We start from the raw sequence: 17922 nt of genomic DNA, 5'->3' as shown, positions 1-17922 counted from the left end.
GCATCTGGAATGGTACTTGGCTAATTGGTACTGATTAATAACCTGCCAACCAATTCAGAAGGATAAATGTCCTGTCTAGGCATGTGGGGAAGGCAGTGGTATCTATGATTGACTATTAGTATTCCCTGAAGGCTTATAAAATGGGTCAATTACAGAAGACCGGGCATTCCAGCTTGCGGAGATGGGACGTGCATGGCAAGCCCAACTTAGAAGCAGAGTGGGTCATCTAAACAGGAGCTGGGTGATTGAGGTTCATGGAAGTATTTTTTTTTTCAATTTTTTTTTTTTTTTAGTGAAACAACTAAAGTGTTTACTAGGAAAAGAGTACATTTGGATAGACGCATGGGCGGGCTCAGAGAGAGCTGCCTCTGGAAGCTTATTCTTTATGCACTCAATGGAGGGCTCTCATTGAGCAGGGACACTTATATGTACCAAGAATATGAGATGAAATCTACTAATCCTCTGCAAAACAGTGTGGAGAAAGGCTTTCCATGTTCAGGGTGGGGTTGGCAAGGATCAGGACTAGAATGGAGGCAGTATTAATAGAAAAATGGATTCAAGACACATTCAGAAGAAAGAATGGACTGACTTTGGTGCAGCCCATTAAAGAAGAGCCCAAAATGACTTCATGAATTGTCCTGTTACTATCACTGGGATTGCCAGGGGTTGGAAGATACCGATGATTTCCGGACACTGTTTTCTTAATGTGGACCATTTTTAAAGTCTTTATTGAATGTGTTACAATATTGTTTCTGTTTTATGTTTTGGTGTTTTGGCTGAGAAGCATGTGGGATCTTAGTTTCCCAACCAGGGATTGAACATGAACCCCCTACGTTGGAAGGCGAAGTCTTAAACCACTGGACCACCAGGGAGATCCCAACTTCTGGGCATTGAGGCAGGTTGAGTGCAGTAGAGTTGGGGGAATGTCCATATGGGTACAGTCAGCCCTTGATATCTGTGGGGTTGGTTCCGGACAGTCCTCCCCGCTCGCATCCCCCAACAACAGATGCCAGAATCCATGGACACCCGGGTCCTCATATACACTCATATAAAATGATATAGTACAGCTGGTCCTCGGTACTCACAGGTTCCACATCAGGGATCCAATCAACCTCAGATTTCAACCGTACTGAAATTACTTGCCCCCAAGTCCCCTTTAATAAGCAAAAAGATGGCCTGGTAAATACTTGTGATAGGATATGAGACTTTTCACAAAATTATTCCTAGAAATGTTATACCAACTTACTTTTATAGTATAGATATTTTTATTCACGTTTCTCCCCATTTCATCCAGCTTGATTTCCCTCAAACTTTAATTTCTACATCAGGAAACTCATTACTTGTTCACTTAAAAACCTCGGACTCATTGAATTGTGTTTTCAGAACAACCTCATACTGCATTCTAAAAATCAAGCATTTAGAATACCATTAAGGCCAAAATGTACTCATTTGTGCTTAAATTCCAGTCACCGTTAAATGGCCACAACAGTGCTAGTGTATCGTTAACTTCCCTACCTTTTTAGTGAGAAACGACTACACAGTAAAAAACAAAAAAAACACAAACAAACATAAAATAGATCTGATCGCCAACTCTCAAATCAGCAGGTCACACTTCTTAAAATGCCAGTGGACCATGTTGTAAGCATTCGAGCTAATTTTTCTGGGAAAAAGCATTCATTTTACAATGTCACATTAAATTCTAAGTCACAACACACAGCCATTCGTCTCCTCTTTCATAACTCACTTAGCACAAAGGTTTTGAAGAACAAATTTCCTTTTTCTATTAGCAAGAATAATCATCTAATGACCTCAATTAGAGAGGGGCATAAAACAGGCGCACACATCTAAAAATAACTCCATTATCCACTGCAGAGGAGCTTGGTTTTTCTTTCCACTGGACCAGTTGATATTTAAGTAAGTGGCAATCGATCAGCCTAAGGTCTGGCTCTGGTTTCTCATAAATGAAGGGCTGTGGCTTTAAGTAATCGCGGGCTGCCGGTGCCAAAGGCAGAAGCTGCAGCATCAGCTCCTGGGAGGACAGGCGTCCGAAGCACACACGCCAACCTGCAGGACGTGAGTAAGGCCGGGCAAGGACCAATGGCGCTCCTCCTGGCGGAGCTTTGAATGTAGACGGACCGGCCCGGTGGGTGGAGTGGCCACCTGTGCGCTTCTCGGCCGGCGCTGGGGGGTGGGGGGAGTTGGAGACAGAAGCTGGAAAATGGGCTGCTCCGGCAGCAAAATGTGCCTGTATCCTCCGTGTGCGGCAACAAGGGTAATTCGGATTTATTTCTAGCGGTTTTCTGGAAGAATGTCAGGCAGGCAGGCAGAGGTTGTCTGATCTTAGCAGGGGGAAATGCTCTGAATGACAAGCAACTCTTCCCCTGCAAAGGCCGGTCCCGTGATCTCGGTCCGCAGCGCGGACATCTAGCCTCGGGCAGGGCGGTGGGAGCTGGGTCCTGGGCGGTCCCAGCAGGGGCATTTCCAGAGAGCTGTGAATTCTGCCTTCTCCTTCCTTAACGCGCAGGTGGGAGGGAGTCTGCCTGTTAAGAAACTGTATCTCCTTGCTGTATTCATACAAGGATGTGTGTCTGTGTGCTTGCTATGAGTTGCTGGTAACTTGGAAATTGTTCTCTTTTGCAAGACTGATCATTGCTTTTTTTTTTTTTTAATTCTGAAAGAGCAACCTGGTTTTCTTTGACACGTTTCTCTAACATCTTAGAGAGCCAATCGGACATAGCATCATCCTTAGAAAATAATGTGGAGCAGAGTAAAATTAATTTCATTGTGTCTTTAAGGGGTTATTATTATTTTGACCAGAGGTGTATAACAGACTTGTGTGTCTTCCTTTTAGAAGTAAAGGACTGTCCTGCTCCTAAGGAAAGTTTTGTATTTGCAAATATAGAGCAAAGTACATGGAAGTACATATGTTTAGAACATTAAATATTTATCTTTCACTGATGAGGCCTTCATTGCCCTTGGAGGAGGAGAGTGCATTACGTCTGAAGTACAGTATGCATCAGCAGAAAGGTTCTGGGATTGGCAATGAAGCATGGCTCAAAGTCAATATTTTTAAAACGGGCCATTCAGTGCCTCCAACGCAAGTTTCGCCAGGAACCTGAAAAAATACAGACTTTTTGCGATGTGAATTTCCTTAACAACTAAGGGACATCTGTGTTTTTTTAACAACACAAACTGTTTAACCTAAATGATTCATATCTTGGCTTCTCAATTCTGAGTCTCATTTTCCTGGTGATAACTAGTGTGTGTGCTTTACTGAAAAGGGACCCTCTTGAAAACATTAGTAACTTGATGTGTGTTTTCCACAGCGAGAGGAAGCACTGAAACAAAACAAAACCCTATCTCAAGAACTTGTCAACCTCCGGGGAGAGCTAGGTAAGAGCTTTTTTATCTTCCTTTAAAGTTCCAGGGTTGGGGGAAGTCGGCCAAGCTGGTTCTCTCTCTGCGCGATGCCCGGAGTCGCACCCTGGCTGTTAGCCCCTCACTCTGGTGTCTGTACAGACACTTCCTCCTGTCGATGTTTCTGTTGAATCTTGGCAGCTCGACCTCAAGTTCACAGAATTCCGGGCACTGATCTGACTAAGCCGAGCAGAGTTTCTGATGACCAAACCATTTCTCTTCCTGAAAAGAGGGGCAGACTGGTTTTTGTAATTGTGTGAATTCCTGTTCAATAATTCCATCAGGTTTTTGTTTTTTATTTTTTTTCCTGAACCATTTTTCATGTTAGAGTGGTCTGTGAGGAGAGAGCATGATGTTGACAGAAGGTACATCCTGGGCTAGTCTCCCCATCGGACCCAGTTCCACCGGGTGCCAGGTGCGTCTCAGATCTGCAGCACTCGCCATTACCCTGGGGGCCCCCCATCCCCAGGCTGTACTGTCTTCTCGTTCTTTTCTGGAAGAGTCCTGGCTTCACGAGACAGAGGCAGTACTGCCTTTCCTTCCTGAGCCCGCGGGCTGGAGTGGCCTGACTGCCGTGCCGAGCCCCGTCCTCTGCAGCTCTAGACAGTCTGCTGGCTGCAGTCACTTCAGACTTTGCTGGAATCTTTCACTGAAAGACTGCATTCCTGGCCCTTTGCGGTTTTCCGTGTGTGTGTGTGTGTGTGTGTGTGTGTGTGTGTGTGTGTGGGTACGTGTATAAATAATGCAAAGGCAACAGCCAGCGATGAAAACGGCATTCAGTCTAGTTCTGGGGGAGATGGCTCCTTTTTCTGTGGACAGCATCAGAGTTTAAACAGTGTCAATATAATTTGCTGGCACTTGAACATGCTTAAGTTCGCCCCCACCCTGCCTTCCCACCACACCCGGTCAAAGATTAAGGAGCCGTGAACTTGGGGTTAAGCCTTGCCTCTGTATTCCCTCTTCTCTTTTCACCTCCCGATGCAGAGCAGCGCCAGACCCCTGGCTCACCCTGATGCCTAGCCTGAGGCATCATTTTCTCCTGACCTTAGGAAGGAGGACTGTTTATGGAAGAGTAGTTGTAAGACAGACAGGCCTTCAGGACCCCAAAGACTTGAGAGTTCTAGGAAAACAGTTCAAGGAAACCACAGATAAGAAACAACCCAGCTCCCAGAGACGCTTGAGGCTCTCTGCCAGGTCCCTGAATGTGACTGCTGCCCTTTTGATTATCCAGGCGACCAGCTTAACTTGCTTTTGTCTGTGCCTTAAATCATGTAATGGATATAGGGGCAGCAGATCAGGAAAGAGGCCTTTTGTGTGCATTTCAGGGTTCGCTCTAACCCAGTAGAGGTGGAGAGGAGCCTCCCTGGGGGTTCACGTTTCAGCCTCCCCCCGCAAGACAAGGCAGACACGCCAAGGGAACACTGTTCTCGTTCAGTCAGTTTGAATGGGGGAATCCTCTTTTCACCTTTCAGTCGATGGCGGCACGATTCCATGATCCCAACGGACCCAGGTACTCAGCACCTCCAGTTAGTCACTTAGCCCGACAGGAAGTAGCTGTGGCCGTTGGCACCCACTCCCATCTGTGATAAGGACCCGATGCCCTCGTGTGGCTTTCCTGCTGCTCTTGGAGTGCGGGAGGCGTGGTTGGCCGGTCCGTATCATCCGGTCACCCAAGGCTGGCCTCTCAGGAAGTGTGGCAATACTGCTGGTGAATCAGATCGAACTGCTCAAGTACCAGCGTGGAGCATCTGGGGGAGGGTTTTGGTCCCATGAGGGGAGGAGAGAGAAGCCTGTAATCTTCACTCTGATGAAACAGTCCAGGAAGAATGCTCTTGAAGCTGCCAGTTTAACTGATGATACCATGAGCTGCAAGAGCAAGAAGTTAACATAGCAAAGTTTACCGCTCAGTTTTAACATGTAAGTTCAGTTCAGTTCAGTCGCTCAATATGTCCAACTCTTTGTGACCCCGTGAACCACAGCACCCCAGGCCTCCCTGTCCATCATCAACTCCCGGAGTTCACTCAAACCCATGTCCATTGAGTCGGTGATCCCATCCAACCATCTCATCCTCTGAAGTTCCCTTCTCCTCCTGCCCTCAATCTTTCCCAACATCAGGGTCTTTTCCAATGAGTCAGCTCTTCGCATCAGGTGGCCAAAGTGTTGGAGTTTCAACTTCAACATCAGTCCTTCCAGTGAACACCCAGGACTGATCTCCTGGTTGGATCTCCTTGCAGTCCAAGGGACTCTCAAGAGTCTTCTCCAAAACCACAGTTCAAAAGCATCAATTCTTCGGTGTTCAGCTTTCTTTACAGTCCAGCTCTCACATCCATACATAACTACTGGAAAAACCATAGCCTTGACTAGATGGACCTTTGTTGACGAAGTAATGTTTCTGCTTTTTAATATGCTGTCTAGGTTGGTCATAACTTTTCTCCCAAGGAGCAAGTATCTTTTAATTTCATGGCTGCAGTCACCATCTGCAGTGATTTTGGAGCCCCCAAAAATAAAGTCAGCCACTGTTTCCACTATTTCCCCATCTGTTTGCCATGAAGTGATGGGACTGGATGCTATGATTTTAGTTTTTTGAATGTTGAGCTTTAAGCCAACTTTTTCACTCTCCTCTTTCACTTTCATCAAGAAGCACTTTAGTTCTTCTTCACTTTCTACCATAAGGGTGGTGTCATCTGCATATCTGAGGTTATTGATATTTCTCCCGGCAATCTGGATTCCAGCTTGTGCTTCCTCCAGCTCAGCATTTCTCATGATGTAGTCTGCATATAAGTTAAATAAGCAGGGTGACAATATACAGCCTTGACGTACTCCTTTTCCTATTTGGAACCAGTCTGTTGTTCCATGTCCAGTTCTAACTTTGCTTCCTGACCTGCATACAGGTTTCTCAGGAGGCAGGTCAGGTGGTCTGGTATTCCCATCTCTTTCAGAATGTTCCACAGTTTGTTGTGATCCACAGAGTCAAAGGCTTTGGCATAGTCAATAAAGCAGAAATAGATGTTTTTCTGGAACACTCTTGCTTTTTCGATGATCTAGTGGATGTTGGCAATTTGATCTCTGGTTCCTCTGCCTTTTCTAAAACCAGCTTGAGCATCTGGAAGTTCACGATTCACATATTGCTGAAGCCTGGCTTGGAGAATTTTGAGCATTAACATGTCAGGCAGTGGTATAAAGTGTCTAGACTGTGTGGTCATACTCTCCACATTCAGATCTTTGGTAGCTAGATGAGCTCGGGTGGGGGAGACATAGCACACATCCTCTGTCCCAATTTCTTTCTCTGTAAAATGGCAGTAACCTTTGCCTGCCTTTTTAAGGGCAGCCATGAGGACTGCATGAGGTAACTTGTTGCAGAGTGACTACCACCAAGTGTTATGGAAAAATCTGAGTGAACTTCTTGGCCAACCCAATAAATAGTAAGATGTGTGCAGTTGACGGCTGTGTAGTAATCGATTTGCTGTTTTATGATGGCAGAGACTACACTGCAGACTAACCTGTATAACCCCATGGACTGTAGCCCGGTAGGCTCCTCTGTCCATGGGGATTCTCCAGGCAAGAATACTGGAGTGAGTTTCCATGCCCTCCTCCAGGGGATCTTCCCAACCCAGGGATCGAACCTGCATCTCCTGCTTTGCAGGCAGATTCTTTACCCACTGAGCCACCTGGGAAGCCTGTACTGCAGAAAAGAGTAGTAATTCAGCTAAATATTATTAGAAATCCCTTAGGACAGGCTATTTTTTTCTCTTGACTTTCAAATGGAAAAACGAGATGTGATGGATCCCTTTCCAATACATTACAAGTGCTTGGGATACACTTTGCTATTTTGCCTCCCAGTCTTCATATGCTCATGATTAATGACAATGGGTCTTCTGAGTGGACAGAGCCTCATTTCATTCACCCCTTAAATAATGTCATTGTAAGGCTGTTACGGTCAGCTGTTTTCCTGTCCATTCCCATGGTTTCAGCTACAACCTGTAGGTTGATGACTCGGATTTATTTTTGTAGTCTTCTCCTTCCCAAGCTGCAGATCACATATTTCCCAGTGGAGAGCTGCCTCTGGAAAAGTCAGGCTAGTGTAATCAGACTTCCTGACTCCCAGCCCCTCGCTCTGTGAATCCTCTGAAGTGCCTCCTTGCTGAAACCTCAGTCTGTTCATCACCTTCTTCAGCGGATTGTTATTCACTTACCGCCCAAGCTACCAACTAAGGTCATGATCCTCCTCCTCCACACGATACCCATCTGTGCTCTAAATGTTCAGACTGGCCCCTCCTGACCGTCCTGATTTAGGCCCCATAATTTCTCACCTGCAGTGTATCCCAGTGGTCACCCAGCAGATCACCTTGCCTCCAGGCCTGCTTCTCTCTTCTCCAAATGCTACCAGGACTAGACTTGTAATAAGTCACATGTTTGTCCTCTAGCGGACACTTTTAGCAAACATAAGTAGACCCCCATTTGGGGATGAAGTCCAAACATACTAAAGCCAACCTGTGTGATGTGACCGTATGTTTCTGGTGCAGCTTCATGGTGTCTGACCCTCATTCCTCTCTGCACACCTCCTTTTCCCCCCCGGGTCCCAGCCACAGGCTCATTCACACCTCTTTTGTGCTTTTTTGCCTGCATGCCAAGTCATTTCAGTCGTGCCCGACTCTTTGAGACCCTATGGACTGTAGCCCACCAGGCTCCTCTGTACAAGGGATTCTCCAGGCAAGAATATTAGAGTGGGTTGCCTTGCCTTTCTCAAGGGGTTCTTCCCAACCCAGGGAAAGAACACATCTCTTCACATCTTCAGAACTGGCAGGCGGGCTCTTTACCACAAGCGCCACCTGGGAAGCCCTTGTGCTTCTTGGGCACACATCCCCCTCTCTGAAAGGCTCTCTTCTATCTTCCAACTATCTTTCTGTGTCCCCACTCTCCTTCTTCTCATTACCTATTTTTAAAGTCCCAGCTAAAATATTTTGTCTTCAGTTGAGTTTCACCCAGCTCTTTCAGACACATGAATTGCATCTCCTACTATACTCTTCAAGGTACCTCTTACAGGTATTTAGTCCGGAGCTGTGAGCACCTCAAGGCCAAGGCCAGTATGTCCTTCATCTGTGTAGCTCTACCAGTTAGTACCTTGTGCCTGGCACTTAGTATTTCTGGGCTTAGTACATTGACTCAGAGGATGAATGAATGACGTCATTGCTGAGGATGAGAGCTAAGGAAAGTGGGTTTTATCCTTATAATATGCTAATACTTAATGGTTTCTGTACACAGGTATCTTTCTCTAAACTGTTAAAAATAAGTAATAATGTAAGATGAGCTGTAATTCTCTTGGAAACATTTTACATTATGCCTGACAATCCCAGTTAATCAGGTCGTTTTGAAAATGTCAGCCCTTGAAATAAATTGCAGTTCAATTTAATGGTCTACATAATCCACAGCAAACATTTGGCCTCTGAGATAAGGAATAAATGTGTCATTCTGATTCTTTCCAGGGTCATGTTGGTGTAATGGAGAGCCATAATTATGATCCTCTGTGATTCCTATTGTTTTATTAACCTTAATGAATGGAATCACATTTTTAATCTAAATCAATAAAAGTTAGTTTGTATTTCACAATTATTCTTTAGCCATCAGAAATAATAGCTAACTCACATCTTGTCCTGATTGTTTTTGTTTTGCTGCACTATGCAGCATGAGGCTTCTTAGTTCCCTGTCCAGGGATCAAACCCATGTCCCTTGCATTGGAAGTCCAGAGTCTTAACCACAGGACTGCTAGTGAAGTCCCTGTCCTGATTGTTTTTATATCATGATACAAATGAGATTTTAACCCTTATATTCACCAAAGATTCCTGGCTTCTTATAATAATGGCATAAAAGACTAGTTGACTTTGCTTTCTGTGTATAAAAATGATAGGTTTGGCAACAGCATTTATTGGGTGCCCGCTCTTTCCTAACATCAGTGTTCATCTCTACTGGTTTGCATTTTATAGAAAGAAAAAAAGGGAGAAAGGAAGAAATTGAGGTTTAACGGTTATGTAACTTTTTTAAGGTCAGTATTAAAAAGAAAAGCCCCTGGATAAAAACCCAGGAGGGCTAGACCACCAAACACCTGTTGATCACAAAAAAGAAACCATGGTGCAACCAAATATTTGAAAGATTGGGGAATCATTGGTTATGAACCACCAGTTTGCATTGATAATTACTTCTGGAATCCTTTTATTCAAGTTAAGAGTTCAAGAAGTATTATTAGATGAAAAAATCTTTTTAGGTACTAGGGAAAAGTGACATGGCTCTGCCAAAAGCACTGTACACATTGTCTAATCAATGCCTGACTGTGTCTGTGAACTTGTGTATTCCTCACACCTTTATGGAATGTGTTAATTCTTTCACTAGTTTTGTGTACAGTTCAGTTCAGTCACTTAGTCGTGTCCGACTCTTTGTGACCCCATGGTCTGCAGCATGCCAGGCCTCCCTGTCCATCACCAGTTCCTGGAGTTTACTGAAATTCATGTCTATTGAGTCAGTGATGCCATCCAACCATCTCATCCTCTGTTGTCCCCTTCTCCCGCCTTCAGTCTTTCCCAGCATCAGGGTCTTTTCCAATGAGTCAGCTCTTCGCTGACACAGTTTTGTGTATAGTCGTGGTTTAACAACGTTATATGTTTAAAATAATTTTAAAACTCTTTGACAGTTAAGTCACCTTGGAGTTGCAGAATTCCAGAAGTAATTTTTGAAGTGGGCTTTAATGAAAAATCTATTAATATATATAGTGAAAAACAACTGTATGCCCAAACAGAATTCTTTTTTAAAAATTTATTTAATTGAAGGATAATTACCATACTGTGTTGGTTTCTGCCATACATCAACATGGACCAGCCATGAGTATACATATGGCTCCTCCCTCATGAGCCTCCCTCCCACCTCATCCCTCTCCTTTAGATTGTTACAGGGCCCCAGTTTGAGTTCCCTGGTCATCCTGCAAATCCCCACTAGCTCTCTATTTTACATATGTTAGTGTATGGTTCTGTGCTACTCTCCATTTGCCCCAACCTCTCCTTCCTACCCGCCTCCCTGTGTCCATAAGTCTGTTCGCTATGTCTGCGTCTCCATTGCTGCCCTGTAAATAGGTTCATCAGTACCATCTTTCTCAATTCGGTATGTATGTGTTAATATACAATATTTGTTTTTCTCTTTCTGACTTGCTTCACTCTGTATAATAGGCTCTAGGTTCATCTACCTCATTAGCAATGACTCAAATGCATTCCTTTTTATGGCCGAGTATTACTCCATTGTGTATATGTACCACAGCTTCTTTATCCATTCATCTGTCAATAGAGATGTTTCCATGTCCTAGCTATTGTATATAGTACTGCAGTGAACATCGGGGTCTGAGTGTCTTTTAAAATTTTGGTTTCCTGAGGGTTTATGCCCAGTAATGGGATTGTTGAATCTTATGGTGGTTTTATTCCTTGTTTTTTAAGGAATCTCCATACTGCCTTCCATAATGGCTATATCAATTTTCATTCCTACCAACAGTGCACGAGGGTTCCCTTTCCTCCACACCCTCTCCAGAATTTATTGTTTGTGGATTTTTTTGATGGTGGCCGTTCTGACAGATGGGAGGTAATACCTCATTGTAGTTTTGATTTGCATTTCTCTAATAATGAGTGATCCAAAACAGAAATCTTTATCTCACTGAGTTGGTTGAAGATGGAGTGGATTCTGTCTCATATTTGGCTTTCTTTTTTTCTATCCGCATCTGTCTGTCCTGAACTGAGATCTGGCTGGCTGTCTCAGTAAATGAAAGGTTATGTTCTTTCACCTGTAACAATGGACAGTATTTACCAAGCATGTCTTTTCTGAAAGCCTCTTGAGTCTTCCTCCGCATCCTGGTCTTTTTCCTCACTTGTCCTTGTTTAGTTCTGATATGTCTGGTTTTTCCTGACTTCAATCATTTGTGTGGAACAGTGGTTCTCAGACTTCACTGTGTAATAAAATAGGCCAGGTTAAAAAGGAGATTTCCAGTTCTGACTTGGGTGGCTTGGGATGGAGGAGTCCATTTGTGATGATCATCCTGGTGACTTGATGCAAGTGCTCCCTGGACCACACTCTGAGAGCACACTAGCTTCCAGGATGTTGTTTATTTAATGTAATATATATGTAAGATTTAAGTGACCACAGTAAGAGAATAATACCAGAGAGCTCCAACTGAACCGAGTTCATTCTCATACTTAGGCTTCCAAATAATTTGCAGATCAATAACTTTGATCTGCCCCTTTGAACTTTGACCCCTGAAAATGAATCATCAGAGAGGACAGGCAGAATAGTATCGGACTCACCTTTTATTAACACTTATGTTAGTTTATTCTTTTATTAGAATAAAAGAACCTTTATTCTTTTGATTGAAATGTGATTTCCTTAAAATCTTAACTCACTTGCCTTGGGCCTGAAGCTTGGAACATTTATGCTGGTTATATTCAGCCAGACTTTTGACTCAGATCCACTTTTCAAGCCTAAAACGTTTTGATTGGTCCATGGAATGTTTGCTGTTGTGATGATGAGAGCATCTGTTTTGCAGCATGTTGTTGGCTAGTGAGACAGTTGAAAAACAGCAGAGCCTTTTCAAACGTTTATTGGCAGCGAGAGCCCCAGGCTCCATGGAGGCCCAGCTGGCACCTCTCTCCTAAAATCTATGACTGGGCCAGACCTTCATCCTGCATGCAAATCAGATTTCGTCAGGACTAATCAGTGTAGGGGGGGAAATATTGGTTTGGTTTTTTTTTTTTTACCTACCCTACCTTGCAGACCCTCTCGCTTCCACTAGAGAATTAAGCCCTTTTCCTCTGAGGTGTCCATTGTATGAAAGAATGAACTTCTCTTTTAATGCATTTCGAGTTGAGAAAATAGCCACTGCGATCGGGTTCCGTGTTCTGTGCTGCGGGACCTGCACTGAGAAGGGCTGAGTAGATTGAGTTCTAGACCCAGCCTTGCCATGTCCGTTCCCTCTCTGGTCTAGTAGAGTGAGATTTCAGATAACACCTGTGTTATTAACTCAAGACATGATTATATTACCTGAAATAAGCATGAAAGCGCTTGGTAAAGGATAAACTGAGTTTTAAAGGGAAGGTGGTATTATGTATGGGAGAATGGATTGGATGGTGCAGGCGGTTTGTGGAAGGAAATTCCTAGTAAGTTGTGTGTGATTCGTGGAAGCTTTTTGAAATCAATTCATGTCAATTCACATCATTACAAGAGCAATCTGAAAGCTCTTTCTTAACTAATTTTCAAATTTAGGGACAGACCTTTGTCTCTCTCACATAGCTGCCAGATTTCTTGGTCCTGCGAACAAGCAGAGCCTGGGGCTTTCACGAGTAGATCATCTTTCTGCAGACAGTCTGTGAAGACCCACTGTACACAGTAGAACACTCTTTCACTCTGTCCTCACCAGACTCTAAGGTCAGCAGAGCAGGGGATATTCAGTACTACCTGGCATATCAGGGAACCGATCTGCAGAAAGCTGGACATGCTAGTTGTTGATGGGGTAGGTCCCTGCCCTTCTGTGGTTCTGTGGACACTGGCCTCTCCACTAAGTAGCATTTAACTTTAAAAAAGGGGCTTCTTGGTTACTTTGGTTTTTAAAAAGGGCTACTTGGTTATCTTGGAGGAGGAAATGGCAACCCACTCCATTATTCCTGCCTGGAGAATTCCATGGACAGAGGATCCTGGTGGGCTACAGTCCATGGGGTTGCAAAGAGTCGGACACAACTTAGCGGCTAAACAACAACAACTTGGTTGTCTCCAATTTTCAGCAGATTAAACCCTAGTTTAAGAGAGCTTCCATCATTGTCACTTGTCCTAGAAGGGCATCATGAGCAGATTCCCTTCAAAGAATGATGCAATGAAATAATCGTGCTACTATGACCGAAGGCCGTGTCCCCACTGATGGTTGTGGGGCTGGGGTACAGGGCAGTAGGCTAAGATAACTGTCTCCCTTCTTTTTATACACAAGTGGCAGTGTATTATACATTCTGTTCTACACCTTGTTTTCTGCTTTGCATTTCTTAACGATCAGTACACAACAGACTTCCTCGGTCCTTTTTTAAACAGCTGTAAAATTATTTTATTTTTTAGAATTAGTCCATTATAATGGAACAATTAATTCAGCCAATTTCTTCATGGTGGTCATTCGGCTATTTGTCATGTTTTACTCTTATTAAAAAAATGCTCTAGTAAAGAGCCTCGTAAGTCCCTCATGTTGTAGGCGTGGGAGTATGTCAGTAAAATAAATTCTTATTACTGGAATTTCTGGGTCAGAGGAATATGTAGAAAAAAATGTCAGACAAGCCCAAACTGAGGGACATTCTGTAAAATGCCTGACTCTTCAAACTTGTCAAGATGATGAAAGGCAGGGAAAAGACACATTGACAGAGTGGAGACGATGAAGACGATGTGATGGGTAAATGCAGTGCGCCGTCTGGGGTTGGAGCCTGGAACGGAAAAAAAAGGAATCAGCTTGGAGTTTAGTTAATAATCATGTGCGGTGTTGGTTTATTGTGTTAAGTCACTCAGTCGTGTCTGACTCTTGCGACCCCATGGACTGTAGTCCGCCAGGCTCCTCTGTCCCTGGAATTCTCCAGGCAAGAATACTGGAGTGGGTTGCCCTTTCCTTCTCCAGGGGATCTTCCTGATCCAGAGGTGGAACCTGGCTCTCCTGCATTGCAGGCGGATTCTTTACCATCTGAGCTACCCGGTTAGTTTTGACCCATGTCCTGCCATAATATATGGTATCAGCATTACGGGAAACTAGGAGAGAGGTCTCTGGGAACTATTCTATCCCTGCAGGTTCCCTGAACATCTAAAATTATTCTACAAATGTTCATTCTTAACAACAGGCATTAGTGGAAAAACCAGTGAAATCGGAATAAAGTCTGTAGCAGAGTTAACAGTAATTGCTCCAATGTTAAAGCCTTACATTTGATGAATGTCCCGTATTTAATAAGATGGTAACATCTGGGGAGAGTGAGGTGAGGGGTGTACAGGGACTCTTGGTACTGTTTGTACCTTCTGTATCAATCTAAAATGATTCCACAGTTAGAAGTTGGTGTTTTAAAAAAGCACATCTGTCCTGAGAAGTGTGTGCTGTTCAAGAAAGGAATAGAAGGTGCCAGAAATAAAAGCAGGTGAGGTGGCCAGAGAGAGACCCGGAGGAGGCAGGAAAGGCTGGACCAAGCATCTCCTGTCCCTGCTGGGTGGGGCAGAGAGGGGAACTCGGCTCAGGGAAGGGGCGGCAGCCACGGCAGGCCTGCTGGAAGCATCTAGAGAAGGTGCGGGCACACGGCCGGAGGGTGACGTCATCTGGCTTTCCTGTTTGTTCTTTCTGTCACGGGCATCTACAGGGCATCATGAAACTGTGCAATCTTCTGAGCGACCTTACCTCCACCCCAGATTTCTTTTCCCTTTTTCTCTTTCATATTTTATGCCCAATTTAGATAAAGTTACCTAAAAGTTGGGGAAATTCTTTGGCATGTAATGTCAAGAACAATCATATATAAAGTGAATTTCTGAAGTGGGTGTGCACCCTGTCCATGGGGGTGTGGGGGGAGTGTTTCTGTCTGTCTGTCTTCTTTGAATACTAGACAAGCAGTGCTACTTTTTAACTATCACTTTCTGTCAAAGACCCCCCCCCCACAAGAGTGTCTGTCTTTGAGGACTCTTCAAACCGATTTGAATTGGTGGACTTTTGCAAGGCTAGTAATAGTAACATTTGTTGCATGCATACTCTACTTAGGCACCCCGCCAGGAGCTCCCACATGTATTTTATTTAATTGTGCAGGGAACACATGAATATTATCTCCATATTAAAAATAAGGAAATTCAGGCTTAGAAAGCTTGTGTTTTGCTCAAATCACACAGGAGCTAAGCGGTGTGGCTGAGATAAGTATTTTACTCTCGTCTATTAAGAAATCTTATTTGTGTTCCTGAGAATTAAAATATTTCCAGTTGTCTCAAGATGAAGCCTGCTGCTCAGATACAAAAACTAACAAAACCTCTGTATCATTTCAAAAGAATACTAACAATTTAGGGCCATAGTTGTGTAATGTTTTTCTCTGTAAACAGTACATTCATCAGTCACCAAAGGGCAATTGGCCTGCATGAGATGGAAATAATACAAGCCTGACCTCTTCCTCTTAGATAAGGCCTCCAGGAGCATTTTGGTAACAGCTGGACTTCACCCCTCAGGGTAAATGGCTAAAGGGCCATAATGAAACCAGTTCTGTTGTCAAAGGTATTTCTGGTATTGTGCCTTCTCTTGATGGCATCCAGATAATTGAAACGGAAAGATTTCAAGCTTTTCACCATTTCTGAAATATTTCTCCTTTGCTCAGTTTTCCACGTTTCAAACTGTCAGGGAAGCGTCTGTTTTTCCTGTCCTGTCATTGGCCTTGGGTTCTTCTCTGGCCTGGTTCATCTCAGGTTGAAAATGTCAACTTCCAGCTTGTCATGTGGCGACATGTTCTAGGGCCCATCTTGTAAATGAGTCAGTTTCTTTCCTTGTTTCTTGATTCTGAAGAATTTGTTTCTCGTTTGAATGAGTCGATTGCTGGAGGGGCTTTCACATTTTACCAGCAGATGCACAATTTCTGTACAGGCAGCGGTTTCGTTGGTGTGCTTCATCATAGACATGCTTTTAAAACTCACCTAATAGAATAATTACAACAGCAAGGACAAAGTGTTAGTCGCTTAGTCGTGTCCGACTCTTTGTGACCCAACGGACTATAGCCCGCCGGGCTCCTCTGTCCCTGGAATTCTCTAGGCGAGAATACTGCAGTGGATTGTGTTCCCTTCTCCAGGGGATCTTCCAGACGCAGGGCTCAAAGCCGGGTCTCCTGCATTGCAGGCAGATTCTTTACCATCTGAGCCACCAAGGAAGGACAGAAGGACCACTTTGTTCTGTGTGGACTCTGTCCATGCAGTAACTTCATGAAAACAGTATCATCTAAACCTGTGCAAAAACTCCTTGCTTAGTCCAGACTCTGAGAGATTTATGTTTGGTTTGGCTGTGTTGGGTGATTGACTTTACCATGAATGGAGTCCTAGAGAATGAGCAGGGAAGGGACAGACTGAGAACTGGGGTAAGAGCCCAGGTGGCCTAGGAATCGCTCCTCACCTAAGTATGAGGAGAAGCACAGGACGGAAGCTGGAGACCCCCACTCCCCCCATGAGTGTGGCTGCTAGAGGGGTCCCGAGAACCCTTGATGCAGTGTTGACATGCATGTCCTTCAGAAAAGAAGTACTCCATGCGTCTTTATGCCAAATAAATGCTTCCCCAGGAGCCCCGGCCAGTTCACTCAGCGCGGAGCCCTTCATGTGAGAGATGGCTTTATGAACCAGCTGTTCCCCACAGCTGCAGGCTGACGTCACCACCTGGGGCCGGGCCTGCCCTTCAACCCCGCTCCCCCGGGCGTTTTCTTCCACTTTCCCCTTCCTTCCCTCCTGTCCTCTTTCACCTCACCCACAGAGGCCAACAAAGTTAGACACGATTTAAGCTTTTTTTTTAAAAAAAGAGGAAACACCCTGTTCAGCCACCAATGCGAGAAGATTTCCATCTATTTTATTTTCAAGTTAAACATTGAGACTGTCATTTGATGACAAGCAGATGTGTTGAAATCCAGCAGGTGTTACTGCTAACTTCCCCACAGAAGCTCTTCCAGGTTTTGGTCCACACAGACATTTTATCTCAGATATAAACATTCAGATGAGCTAGAATTTTTGTTTTGTTTTCTTTTGTATTTTGCTGATACGTGAAATCCCAAGGGAATTAAGTCAAAAGGTGGTGTGAAATCAAGAGTTCTCTAACTAGAAAAGCTATTCTTGATGCCTTTGTTGACAGCTTGCAGTATAGTTTTCTATCTCCTACTTCCATGTGAAGAATGTGGAATTCACACAAGAAGGCTTGTGGCCCTATAATTTGATTTGTATGATTTTGGAAAGGCAGCAGAAGCAAATATCGGGTTGGCCAAAAAGTTTGTGTTGGTTTTTCCACAAGATCTTACCAAAAACCCAAGTGAGCTTTTTGGCCAACTCAACTTTTAGTCCTTTGGCTGACATTTGTCTCCCTGAATCACTTCTTTGTCCTTTGATAATTAGTGATCTGAGGAGGGTGTTCTGTCGCAATCAGCATGACCATTATCTTTTAGTAACTTCTTTTAAAGAAAAAAATCACTTCCCAAATTTAGTCCCAAGGTGTGATTGTCAGTGAGGTCAACGGTCTATAGAGTCTGATCTCCATCTACCTTTTGACTCTTCTCTCCAACTTTTCTGCTGCGCGACTGTTCTAGCTCCCAAGGGTCACTGTGCAGTCTCTCTGCATTGCTCATGGTGGAACAGTTTTCACCCTTAGTATCAGTTAGTAGTTCTCACTTTGATTTTGCTATTCCTGCTAGTTCCTTTCCCCTTCAGCAAATATTTGTGGGCTTACTTCAATTTTAAGGGTTCTCTTTAGCAGACAGTATG

At 44.0% G+C, this 17922-nt stretch overlaps 1 protein-coding gene across 4 annotated transcripts in view; it reads left to right on the top strand.

Moving 5' to 3' along the window:
• The window catches only part of MTUS1 (microtubule associated scaffold protein 1), a 183972-nt gene that overhangs the window by 151490 nt on the left and 14560 nt on the right, over positions 1–17922 (top strand). For all 4 annotated transcript variants that reach the window (XM_055416490.2, XM_055416492.2, XM_055416491.2 and 1 more), the window contains one exon: positions 3327–3393. In XM_055416490.2, the coding sequence (XP_055272465.2) occupies positions 3327–3393 (67 nt within the window). The remainder of the gene's footprint in view (positions 1–3326; positions 3394–17922) is intronic.

Source organism: Moschus berezovskii, chromosome 26 (assembly GCF_049115385.1).
Source record: "Moschus berezovskii isolate FMDL1 chromosome 26, NW_MosBer_1.0, whole genome shotgun sequence".
NCBI lineage: Eukaryota > Metazoa > Chordata > Mammalia > Artiodactyla > Moschidae > Moschus > Moschus berezovskii.
This window is presented reverse-complemented; position numbering and strand designations above follow the sequence as displayed.